Here is a 12,782-nt window from a genome sequence, read left to right as displayed (position 1 = left end):
GTACACAACCAAAGAAACAGGCAGGTTCTCACAGGTTTAGAAAGCCTACAGCTTTTCTTGATACCTGTCTTGCCAGAAGCCTAACTGCAGAAGAAGAAAGTCTGTGACCTGTTTATTGTATTTCCTTAGGTACATAGTACAGGCGGCTACCCAGCTACATACACTCTTTATAACTGTTCCTTCCCTAGGAGAAAATGTGTTTATGTTTAAAGTACCATACAATTGTACTGAGTTGTAGAGTTTGTACCCACACCATTTTTTAAAACAAATTATCCAAGGAACATATGGCTTGGAGAATTTGCCTTTTCACCTGGTCTCAGGTGATCAAAATGCATACACACACATTTTCATTGGAGACAAATCATGAGCGCCCTGTGTGTGTTTTGTTTGCTTCTTTTTCAGTGCCTAAAAAAAAACCAATTTTGAAATGAAAATGTAGTTTAGGAACAAAAAAACCCAAGACAGCTCACTTTGAAAATGTCACAGAGCATTTTAAAACATTCTGAAAAAAGGCAGTATTTGTCAAATTAATTTCATTATTTATAACTTCCATCCTCTCACAAATCTTGATATTTTCATTGAAATAACTATTATTGATTTTCCCCTTTTCCAGTCCTAACAAGAATGAAAGATGAACTATAACATAAAGTCACTTCTCTTTGTTAGTTACATTGATGCAATGTTAGATACTTTGAAAAACCTCACTAATGATACATACTCTTTCCATGATAAAAACGCTCACTTTAAAGCTCTGTGGTCAAAGGACTTTTGAAAACCAACCTTTTTTTCACTCTTATTTTCAATGCTGTCATTACACCGACACAAAATTCTTAGGAAACTTCTCAGATCTTCCATATCTATTTCATTTCATTTTAGATGAAAATACAGTGAAAAGTTCTTGGGCAGTTTATAGTACTATTAAAAACTAAACTAACTTTATTATTCATTCAATCTCCTCCATTATTTATCCCTCTTGATTTTAAAGCAGGAATCACAACTGCAGCACTAGGAGTTTGCTGCAAGTCCCTGGAACGCAGCCTCACCACAATTAGCCATTGATCCAGCTGCTCGTACCATGACAAGGGAACGCAAACTCCCTCCTCCTTGAGGCTACAGCTCCACAGAGAAACCCTTCAACATCACAGACTTCTACCACTACATTTCTTAACTTAATAAACAGCATCGGCTCAGAGCTAAGTTCTTCAGCTGCAATGAGATACACACACTTTTATTCAGTAGGGAAGTGGAGGGTTTTTTTCCATCATGAACCTGTTCAGTTTTTCTGTACGTGCAGATTTTTTTTTTTTTTTTGGCCAACTTTTGGTAACGCAACTTTGCATACGCTTAAATTGATGTAACAAGGTCTCTCATGCAGAACTAGATATATGTTAAATATGCTTTTTTTTCAAAATGCTTTTACTGTATGAGTAAAACCTCACTAATGTGTGAAAGACCTGTGACAAATATTCACATTTTATGAATGAGGCTAGTGAACAATGAGCCCAGAGAAAGGAAGAAATCAAAGAAGGCACTGCAAAATTCATAGCACTCTGTGAATGTGACGGATGTCACTTAATTTTAATTATTGATAACAGTATTTCAGACTATGACTGTTAACATGCAGGAGTATGAAAGCAGACCACTTTACAGTACCCAGCTGCTAAGAGGTCACTAGGAAGCGGTAGGAGACATCAAGATTTTAGTAGCACTTTCTAGTAAGTGTGTTGATTTCAATGTTTTGTTATCCCTCAAGTTGTATCTACCACTGCTGTAAAAAGACAGATTTTGTTCTCCGTATCCATTTTAACTGGAAACAATGAGCAAGTAATCTACATTGCACCTATGGCACAGAGTCCAGGTAAGCCATTTCTGTACCTGCATGATGCATTACAGCTTTTAATATTGCAAACCAGCAATCAAAAACATCATGCATACCTTCACCACACTTTGTACCAACGCAAAGATCTACCCACATTAGTATGATTACAAGGCAGTAGCCATGTTCAGATGTCTATGACGGATTTTGGAGCTTAATTCTTGACCCATTTTGTCAGTCTTGTCTCCGATTTGTATTTGATAGGTATGACATAAACAAGTTGATTATTCAAATGTCACAACTTTCTGCGATTAACTGTGATACTTTAACCATGTATATAACACAGTTTCTCTGTTTAATACATAGTACTTAATTTTTTTCCTTGTTAAAAAGTCTTCTATTGGCTTAATTACACTCATGAGAACGGAGAAGTGAAAAAACATATTGTTTGCCTGAGGCCTCAGGTGGAAAGAGAAGGTTTCACGACTCAGGGAATCACTCTTTGGTGACTTTAAAACTTCTCATACTCCCGATCCTAGACTGAAATCCACTGCTCACATCTTATAAATGAAGTGTGACCCCAAAGTACTCCAAATCGATTAAATGAAAACCAGGCAGGCAACCAATATAGAAGTAGTTCACTCCTTGACCCTATATGCTTGGTAGACATGTTTATACATTTACATTTAGTGGCTTGGGGAGGAAATATCCACCTTATGATGTAATACATACATGTGTTTGCATTTATATTGTTTTAAATAATGATGTAATATCACAGTCCCTCAGGAACCTCATGTTAATTTCTTACCTACCGAATCTGGCTTCTGTAAGTCTCTCTTTGCCAGCCCCAATTCCCAAGCTGGGCCAAAACGGGTTATGTCTGTCTGGCCTTGTTTTCTCTTTAAGGACACTCACCGCACACCCCTCTTCTGGGCCCCGAGGACCTCAGCAGAGACCTCGACCGCCACAGGGCTGGCGGGGCGGCGGCAACCAGCGTGGGGTAGGAGCCACAGGCGAATGGAGGGCGCGAGGCCGCCTCAGAGACGAAGCCGCCTCAGAGGAGCACGAGGCGCCTCAGGGACGCGAGGCCACCTCAGGCCAGGGCGACGGCCGGCGCCCGCCGCAGGGCACATCCAGCCCCTCTACCGGCGGCGGAGGACTTCGCTTTTCTTTCACTGAACTACTGGACTCAACGTTTTGAACGCGTAACTCCGAGGGCAGCCCGCGGAGGGAGAACGGGCCACCGCAGCGCCAGGGCGGGCAGGCGAGCGAGCGAGCGAGCGAGCGAGAGAGCGCGCGCGCGAAGGAACGAGCGAGCAGGGGGGCAGGAAGGCGCCTCACGGCAAGAGGGGGCGGGGCCGGGCGCGCGCGGCGCAAGCGGCGCGAGCCCCCAGGCAGCTGCAGTTCCCTGCCGCGTCCGCAGGCCCGCCCCCGCCGCGCGGGGCCAATGGCCGCTCGAGGCGGCGCGGCGGCAGCCAATCGGCGGCGGCGCGGCGGGCTCCCCGGCAAAATGGCGGCGCCGGCGCCGGCGGGGTGGATGCGGCGCCGCCGCAGCGCGCGCCATGCCCGGTAGCCGGCGGAAGGGGCCCTGCCTCAGGCCCGCCGCCCTGAGGAGGCGGAGCGGCGGCGGCGGCGGCGAGGAGCAGCTCGCCCGGCGGCGGCCGGCGGAGCCCCCCGCGGAGGAGGCGGCGGCCGCGGCCGGCGGCGCGGCAGGCGGCGCGGGCGGAGGCCTGCCCGCGGGGGAGGCGCCCCGGCCGTCGCCGTCGCGGGAGGCGGCGGTGCGCGGCGGTGCAGGTACGGCGGGAGCGGCCCCCGGGTGCCCCGCGCAGGCTCCCGGCCGGCGGGGGCCTTGCCCTGCCCGCCACCCCCGGAGCCGCGGGGGAGGCGCGGCCTGCCTGTGCGGAGCGGGCCGGTGCGGTGTCATCCCCCGCGCTCCCCGGCCGTGCGCGCTGGGAAGGGGCTCTTCTCGTCAAGGAGTGACAGAGAGCATCTTCCCGCGGCAGATACTTAGCACTGACTGAGGACGCTAATCCACTCGAGGAGAGGATAAAGCCTGGCCGTGCTAAGCGCTGAAGTGCAAAGCATCTCCTGAGATGCTTCTCACGTAGTAATTGCATCTTTCAAAGTCCTTCTGTAGGCTTCCCCATCTGCAACGTCATACCTAAAGGGCAGGGGCGACTAGTTGAGCTTCACGTAGCGTTCAGTTCACTTACTGATCTGAGGCAGCTGCAAGCTGATTTTGAATAGCTGTATACCTGCTTTGACCAGCCCTAGCTGAAAAGGCCCAGTGGAGGGAGTATAGACAAAGGCAGGTTGTGACCCCGAACAGTTTGGGGGCCCGTTTAAGTTGCGACCCAAATCAGAGTCTGGGTGAAAGACGCAGAGCAAGCCAGATTACAAAATATTCTCCCAGATGGGTATACACAGTTTTTCTCTTAACATAAGCTGAAGTCAGTATTCCCTCCAGTAGGAGGATTGGCAGTTGTCATCCTTACTGTCAGATGCTGAGCATATAGCTGTCAGTATCATGTAATGCTCTGTTATCTCTGCGGTGATGTAACTGACAGAGAGAGAGTCATATTCTGCATTAAATGTATAGTTGTGAGCAATATTCCTGTTGTAAGTAAAGGAATGTTGATGAGTGTGAACTTCATTTTTATTCTTAAAGTTCCTAAAGCATCTTCTTTGTGCCTTGTCCTGTTGTATGTTCCAAGTTATTTTGGCCTTTTATTTGTTGTTTTTTAATAAGGACCATCTTTCTGTTTACACAGAGCCATGTTTACATAAAACACCAAAGAGATCGTTGAGTAGGAAATCCCGAATACCTACTTTCAGCTCTCCTGTTAATGACGCCGATATACAGCAAGAAATCTTTTGGGATCCTCATTCACCAATTGCACACAGACTAGGTAATATTAACAAAATCCAGACTTCAGGGCGCCTATTTGAGGCATGGAGAGGGAGTGTACTAGAAGTTACCAAATTCCTTGAAAAAAGGTCCCTTTCTGTTACCATGGTTAGGTTGTTTGGTTTTATTTTTATGAAAACCCCATAAATTCTTCACTATAGTGCTGAATCAAGCTCTGATTTTAGCACATACATTTGAATTATTTGAGATATACTTCACTTTATAAATTGAATTGTTTTGCAGTTTTTAAGAAGGTTTTTTGTTTGTTTTCGTAGGCAATGGAAAAACCAAACAGTCTACCAGTAGATGCGCAGTAGAAATTTCAGAAATTGTTAATCGTATTGCTCCTCAGGTAATTGTTACTTTCTAAAACAATGGTCTGCATATGCCATGATCAAACAGAATACTGCTACAGCCTTAGTGAAGGCTCAATTTTAGTTACAGTAGTCTCATGGTAAGAATTGGATGTGTAGAAAACTAGGAACATGTTCATAAAACCGGACTGAATTAAAATCGTAAGCATAGCATTTGACTGGTTGCTCTTACCAGTCACAGATGCTGGAGAAAAGGATGTATTAAGAAAGTGGACTTGCAGCAGCTCCATTTTAGAAAGTTTTACTTTCAGAATACAAGTTATTGCCCCTGGTCTTAGGAGTACCGTTGTTTATTTATTCTTAATCACTCATCTGTTAAAAGGTAAGAGCTTTTCCACATACTGGATTTACTTGGCAGTTGGTTTTAAGCATTTTGAATGGTCTTGAATGACTGCTGAAGTACAAGAACAAGACTCAAATGAGAGAGAGACTCCACAATAATATAAACATAGTAACATTGCTTCATTATTCTAAAGAATTTGCCTTTTTACCCTAAGATCTATGCTCTTGGTGTCTCCCTCTTGCTGTGAACCTGATGTCCACAACCTGGAAAGTGAAAATAAGAGTGTTGGCTTATTGTTTTCTTTTTATTAAATGCAAGAAGAGAACATATCATTCCTAAAACAGTTTTGTAGTATTTAGCTTGCAAAATATGCCTGCTTGTTTGACAGGGCCATTTAAAACGTATTCACTATTTGGCATATTTGTGAGAAGTTATACTTAAGAACTGGAAAATCATTAATAAGGGATGCCCCTTCCTTCCTTTTAAATGATTACAGTCCTGTCATAAGTAGTATGGGGATTTGCAACTATCTGTTGCTTGTGTTCTTTTTTCTTGAAAAAATAATAATTAAAAAAAATAAATTTACAAAGAAAAAGAAAACCCACCCAAAACTGCCCTGGTAGTTAGTAAAGTTCAAATTACTTTTGCTGGCTTACATGCAGTAATTTCCCACATCACGTGGCTCTGGCCCTCTAGACATTTTACCACTGCAGTATTGTATCTCTCAGGTTTCAGAATTCAAATCCAGACTTGAACTTTGAAGCTCTGAAACAACTTTATTTAGTTTCTAAACTACACTTATTTCTGTTTAAAGGCCCCTTGTATAAGTGAGTTGTAATGGAAGAAGTCAGAATTTTTTCCTGAAAGCATACAGGAGATGATTTCTTCCGAATTCTCTGATCTGTTAATGCTGCTTTAAGTGGATAAGGACAGTGCATCGCAACTAGCTCCTCAGTAGTATACTGAAGTAAACTAGGTCACAGCTTGTAATGTGAAATTACAGATTATGTGTAAACCTGAAGTAAACAGAGTATTAGATTTGAGCACCAAAGTAAAATTCAGTTTTTTTCATTGAAGTTCCTGTCTTAAATCAATATAATTAAAGTGATACAACTACCAGTAGACAATGTTGCAGTAATCTCACTTAGCTTGTATTGGTTTCTCTCCTATCTGTGGCTTTCAACAGATTTGATCCAGTTTAATTGGTTTAGCAACTTTAACTAATGCAAGGTGTGTATCTAGTCCAATCTTTATCTGAAATCAAATTGCTAAGCATTATAAATCTAATCATTCAGGATGAAAAAGCAGCCTGTAATGAAGGCTCCCTTTTAGGGACATGGATTGGTGAGGATGCTATTCCCTGTACACCTGGAGTAGTAAAAGTGCGAGCTAGGACAAAGTTAAGTTGTACAAGGTAAGTTACAGTTTTGTCTTGCGCATCACAGCTGGGCTTTCATGAAAAAGGCTATGTGGTGTTGCTTTATGTATAGTGAACCATGTAATGGTACATTAGCATACAGAATGCTTTTAACTTTGGGCTTGTTATCTCTTCTTAATGGGGTATTTCTTAGGAATTACCAGAAAGATTGCATGCTGACTGCGCATTGAAAGCAGTGGGATTCACTCATATTCTCTGTAGTTGTTAAACTGGAGAATAAACAGTTCATATGGTAGCGTTATTGAGCTTGGCTAAACTTTCTCCGTAGGTCTGACTTTCTTTTCTGTATTTTTTTCTTTAATCCAGAGATCTTAAAATAAAAAATCCTGAAGAGGAACTCATGAAATTGGCTAAGGAATTTGATAAAAATCTAGTAGAGCTAGATGCTGTTCAGGAACAAGAGAAGCTTGGTCATGACATCATCCACACTGCCTCAGAGTCTTTAAATAATTTTAAAGATGAAGTAAATACGAAGAACCTGAAATCACTCCTTGGTGAAGTTCCTGAAGCAGATAATGCTCTGTCCTTGAAACCGGTTGGACAGAGCACTGGCATCCCTGCTGCAGAGCCCTGTCAATCTAGCAGTCAAAAGTCTATAGACCTTGAGGCTGAAATAGCCCTTCATGCTCTTTTTGACTGCTCTACCCAGAACTGTAGTGGACAGTTGAGCCAAGGATTATTAGGTATTTCTTTAAATAATAGTTTCCATGAAAATAAAAGCACCTTGGAAGAGGAACACCTTTCTGAGCAAATTAAAGACACGCAACATGGTAATTCAGAGGCGTATCAAAAAGATAATCCGTGTGCACTAGGAACCGTGAATCAGACTTTTCCAAAACCTGATACTCACACGGTGACAAAAAAAAATCCTTGTTCTTTGAAGACACAACTGGCCATCTCCAGTAAGGTTGCTGGAGTAGTTACTGATGATTTTGATGACTGGGATACAGATTTTTTGGCAGATGACTCTTTTGTGATGCAAATAACCCAAAATCCTGAATTGATAAGTACTGAAGAAGCACCACCTCTTCCTACAAATCCATCTGCGAATGGTTTCAGTGATGCTAGCAGAACAAAGGAAAGAAGTAGTTGCAATTCAGTAACTTGTTTGGGGAGTGTACGCAAATCTAACAGTTTGCGGTTTTCACCTTTGAAACGTTCTAGTAAAAACACACAAAATGTGGCAAAATCTCTTTCTTTACAAAAGCCACAAAACGTGGCAAAATCTCTTTCTTTACAAAAGCCATATAGTAAGATAGAAAACTCCAAGACAGAGACCGTGGCGTTTCACGGCAAATGTGACATTAAGCCAGATAAAATAAATGCTATTTGGAAAAGTGCCCAAAACAGTGATTTGAACTATATTCCTGTTTCAACACAATCTGAAGTGAAGAATGGAAATGAAACTATTCAGCCTAAAAGTGACCCTCTTCCTCTTTTTCCTTCGAGATCTAATCCTCATAGACAACGGACTGAAAAACCTGGGAATAACACACACAATATTTTCTGCCAATCATCCAGTGTTTCTACCAATACGAAACCTAATGATCTAACTAAAGTGGTTAACCAAGCTAATACAGGTCACTTAAATCAAGTTGAAATACTAAAGAAATGTCCTCTGTCATTTGATGACTGTAATGAACCGAAATTCTCTGATGAGGTATTAGATATGTTTTGTGAATCCGATAGTCTTTGGGATGCAAACTGTGAGGATGATGAATTGTTGTATCAGCTGTGTGATAATATAGAAAAGCAGACGCAGAGCCAGGATGTTAAACAAGGAAATGAAAGAGCTAAAACTATACAAGGAGCCAGCATTAATTCCAGATCAAATGCCGTTAACAGCTTCCCAGCATCTAAACAAGGACTACCTGATCTCCTCTTGGCACAAAAAACAAATGCAAAACAGGACGCTTTCTCACTAAACGATTCCTGTAGGAATTCATCAAAGGTTACACATGGGCTGGCCACAACAGGTCACGTAGTGAACTGTAAAAACACCTCAAGTCCTCTAACTGTGATCTCGAGTTCTTCTATGGCGTGTAAATACACACTGTCTAAAAACCGTCATCAAGCTGCTTCTGAAGATATTACAAAGACTGTTCCGGGAAAATGGTACAGGTCAAATTCTGTGCCAGTAGGAGAGACTGGTTCTGAAGCAAGTCCTGTTAATGCGGTAAACGTTTTCAGTAGCAAAACAGTAGACAGCCCAGACCCTTTGTATAATACGGGAAAGATGGCAAATAACAGTTCTGGTAACAAAACATCACTTATGCCTTCAAAGTTTAAGTTCCGGAAGACTAACAGTTCTCAGGGTGCTCTGCATGTAGGGTCTGAAAATCCGGGGAGTCATCCTGGCATTGGAATTACTCTGCATGGTTTGGAAGGAAGCAAGAATCAGGTGAATGTGACTTTGCACAGCAAGCTTGACAATAAGAAACCTCCTTTCAAGAGGCACCTTTCAGAGTCTTTTGCACTGCCTACATCAGGTATTTGTCTTTATTGTATCACTGTTGGACTGGTTTTGTTTGTTTTCTTACTGTAATCAGAATGTCAAAGGAGAAATTTATACTGTATTGCAACTTACAATAGGATTCAATATTCATCCATTCAGTTTAGGCGTTAGTAAATGTTCTAATGAGAATCTGGAGGTTATTTTCTCCAAAATAAAATTGTCCTGACACGTCTCTTGAACTCCTGTAGATAAGGACTTCTGTTTCCCAATTCCGTTCCACTTCTCTGAATACTTCACACTTTCTCTCCACAGCCACTCAGAATCACTAGGATCAAGTATAAGGTGATGGCAGCACTCAGCATAAATTCTTAAATTGTTACTTAAAAATACTACTATTTTAATACGTAGTAAATGTTGCAGTGTGAATCTGTGCTTTAATTTACAGTTCCATTTTGAAAAATATTGCTTCTCAGCTGTGATTCATAAAACCTCAGTTAATGGTGGGGCAGGGAAAGAAGGCAGCAGGTGCTAGGGAATGCCAATTTGTTTTGATTATTGTACACCTGGAAAATGGAACCTTGAATCATTTGATTCTTCTGAAACCTCGGCCTGTATTGTTGTTTGCTCTGTGGCTAAAATTGCCAGTGAAATATTCTTCTGTTATCAGTCTGAACACTAACATTTCCTTTTATCTAGAGGGGAGGTCACTCAGTTTTCCATCGTCCAGCGACAGTCTGTAATATTCCATGCGCTGGTGTTACTTGCTAGGGAAATGTAGAACCAGTCAAGTGCCAGTTAGTCTTGTTTTTACTTGATCTCATGGCTTGGTGAAGTTTTAATCAATATTAATTTTGATAAACGTGCCTTTAGAGTGTACTATATCAAGCTCAATTTTCAGGAAGCGCTGTTACAAAAACAACAAAAAAATTAATTCCTGCAAACTATCAGCCAGCATTATTTGAAGAATCAGTATTTTATCTGTGTTTCTTTCCCAGTTAAGCAGCAGATAAATGGAAAGTAGCAATTTCAGGTGTTAAGGGGGAAAGGAGGGGAGAGATAACTAGTCATTCTATGGAATGTTCTAGAGAATAAAGGAATGAAAAAGAACAGCATAGATTTTCTTTACAGATAAAACTGTCTCAATGTTAAGTTTTTTGGTGAAAGGACATTGCTGTAACAAAATAATGGACGTTAAGTAATCCTTTCAAAAACTGATATGTAATTTTTCATGGACACCTTTTTTTTTGAAGAAGCAAAGAGACCCTTTGTTTTATTTATCCAGTTTAAAAGACTACTTATTAAAAATACATTAATTGGAAATTGGTGTATAAAAACGCTAAAATTCTCGACATGTTCAGGGAGTGTTCCTGTTGGTTCCAGTGAGGTCAGGGTTTTATTGTATGGGAATTTATAGTTCTGTAACACAACATATAAAATATTACGCTTAGCTATCATGTTCTTGTCTCCTTTGCCAATTTTTATTGCTACTTTTGACCTTTTTTCAACCTTTCTGGTTTTATTTGTGTGACACCTGTACTGTATCTGACCCCTGTGTCTATACCATCTCCATGCCCATATCTCTGCCTAACTCACTAAATTGTAGAGCCCTTTTCACTCTGATAGCCTTAATTTTCTTAACCCATCGCCATCTCCTATGTTGACTCCTGATGTCACAAGGTTCACTTGAAGGGCAGCCAAGTAAAATTTCCTTGAAGCAAATGTCTGCATCCCAGTATTTTCATTGGGAGGTAGTAATCAGCAGCACTACAAAGGTCATGCATCTTATCCCCCTTCCTGCCTTGGGGACAGGATAGATGAGACATTTTTAACTTGAGCGCCTGGCATGTCAGAATAGTGTGCTCTTGCCATAGATCTTCAAACATTGAAAACAGATAAGTTAAAATACATATTGAACAAACTTGAAGGCTCCTAATACATGTTTTTTATTTACAGTGTCTGTGGTGGAACAAAAAAACAGAAAATGTTCTCAAGAAGAGATTGAAAGAAAAAAACAAGAAGCTCTTGCACGAAGAAAGTCCAGAATGCAGGCATTCTTAAAAGATGCTTGAATTTGGAGTTAATTTTGTCTATGGAGTAAGTTTTTGGGAGGGAAATACTGTAATGCTGGAAGACACTTTTTAAACTCTGTTCACAGCTACTGACAGCAAGCGTTTTCTGTTTCTCAATTTAAAAAAATCTTGACCTGAACCATAACTAATACTCTGGTGGTATTTAGTCTTAATTGAAAACTACCAGTTGTAAATGTGTAGTCCCAAACTATCATCAGCGCAATGAAGATTGTATTGAGTTCACATACTGTTATGTGTTGAAATTGTATAGTCTGAAAATCATCAGATCATGAAAGCTTTTGTATGTAGACCTAAGTAGAAGATGTCAAAAACAGACTGTATGTGTTTCGGCTGTATTCTCTTATTGCAAGTATTTTAATCTAGAAGACGACTCTCAAGTACACACAGACTAAGAAATACTAATTTTTGCTCTCAACTAGAAGAAAGATTTTAAGTTTTGGTTTAAAGAAAGTACAATCTAGAAAACATCCAACATTGGAAAACTAATGGAAATGAACAGGATTTGGAAAGCGTGCTCAGTTTGTCTCTGTTACCTTAGGTAAGAATTGTACATAGGGAAGGAAGAATTTAATATAAAAGTTTCATAAGGTGAAAAAGCATCCTGGAAAGGACATTTTATCTTTTTTTTTTTTTTTTTTAATTCCCTTCATGAAGAGTTGGAAATACCCTAGCTAACACAATTGGACCACCTTTTTCTAAACATGCATTACCCAGCTAATTAAAAAAGGTAGCCTACGTCATCTCACCAAACTATGAGCAATATAAAATACACCAGGTGAAATCTCAACACCTATGAATCAGTTTAGCCTTCTGGGTCGTACATATTTTTCAAACTAAAGGCTGTTAAAACATAAAAATGCAATGTCATGTCAGCTTAACAGGGGCTGATAGAATTTTTGATGTGATAGATGGTTGCAGAGCTCTAACTGCAAAAACTGCCTGTGGGTAAGCTGCAAGATATTTTTCAACTGAGAAATGCCTATATGTAAACATGTGACACTATAAAAAGTGACTGTAATTTTTCTGTGTAAATAAATAACTTTGAAATGTACCAAAGGTTAGAGGAAGATTTTGGTTTCTGTAGTATGTGCCATTTTTGTAACTCCTAAAAATGTAAGTATTGTATATTTGTAAATCATCATTAAACTTTTTTACATTTGTCTAGTCTGTTCTGGAAAATACTGTACCACAGAACCTGGTAGAAGGAATTGAAATAGGAATTCTATATGGACTTTACCTGACCTTTCTCTCTTGGTAATTTACCCAGTTATTCCATGCCTCACTTTTCCACCTTTAGTGGTGACAAAGTGCTTCCTCTGATCCATTTAAACTAGAAATCCTTGGTGGAGGAACTGGTTCTTCACACAACCACCTGCAGTGGAGTCCTGAAATACTGAACTATACTGGCTTTCAACCTA

At 40.7% G+C, this 12,782-nt stretch overlaps 1 protein-coding gene across 2 annotated transcripts; it reads left to right on the top strand.

Moving 5' to 3' along the window:
• The first annotated feature begins 3,347 nt into the window (after positions 1-3,347).
• Positions 3,348-12,524, top strand: ETAA1 (ETAA1 activator of ATR kinase). Of its 2 annotated transcripts, XM_087777249.1 has the most exons (6): positions 3,348-3,610; positions 4,588-4,725; positions 5,000-5,076; positions 6,677-6,795; positions 7,126-9,308; positions 11,228-12,524. In XM_087777249.1, the coding sequence occupies exons 1-6, from the start codon at positions 3,379-3,381 to the stop codon at positions 11,341-11,343; spliced, it is 2,865 nt and encodes a 954-aa protein (XP_087633375.1). In that variant the 5' UTR covers positions 3,348-3,378; the 3' UTR covers positions 11,344-12,524. The 2 variants fall into 2 exon arrangements, with proteins under 2 accessions (XP_087633375.1, XP_087633376.1); XM_087777250.1 differs by lacking the exons at positions 3,348-3,610; positions 4,588-4,725; positions 5,000-5,076 and adding an exon at positions 5,114-6,611 and having other exon boundaries at positions 6,714-6,795.
• The last annotated feature ends 258 nt before the right edge of the window (positions 12,525-12,782 follow it).

Source organism: Nipponia nippon, unplaced genomic scaffold (assembly GCF_047370975.1).
Source record: "Nipponia nippon isolate SJK-2023a ecotype South Korea unplaced genomic scaffold, ASM4737097v1 scaffold_4, whole genome shotgun sequence".
Classification (NCBI taxonomy): Eukaryota; Metazoa; Chordata; class Aves; order Pelecaniformes; family Threskiornithidae; genus Nipponia; species Nipponia nippon.
The sequence above is the reverse complement of the archived record's forward strand: the minus strand, read 5'-3'. Positions and strand labels throughout refer to the sequence as shown.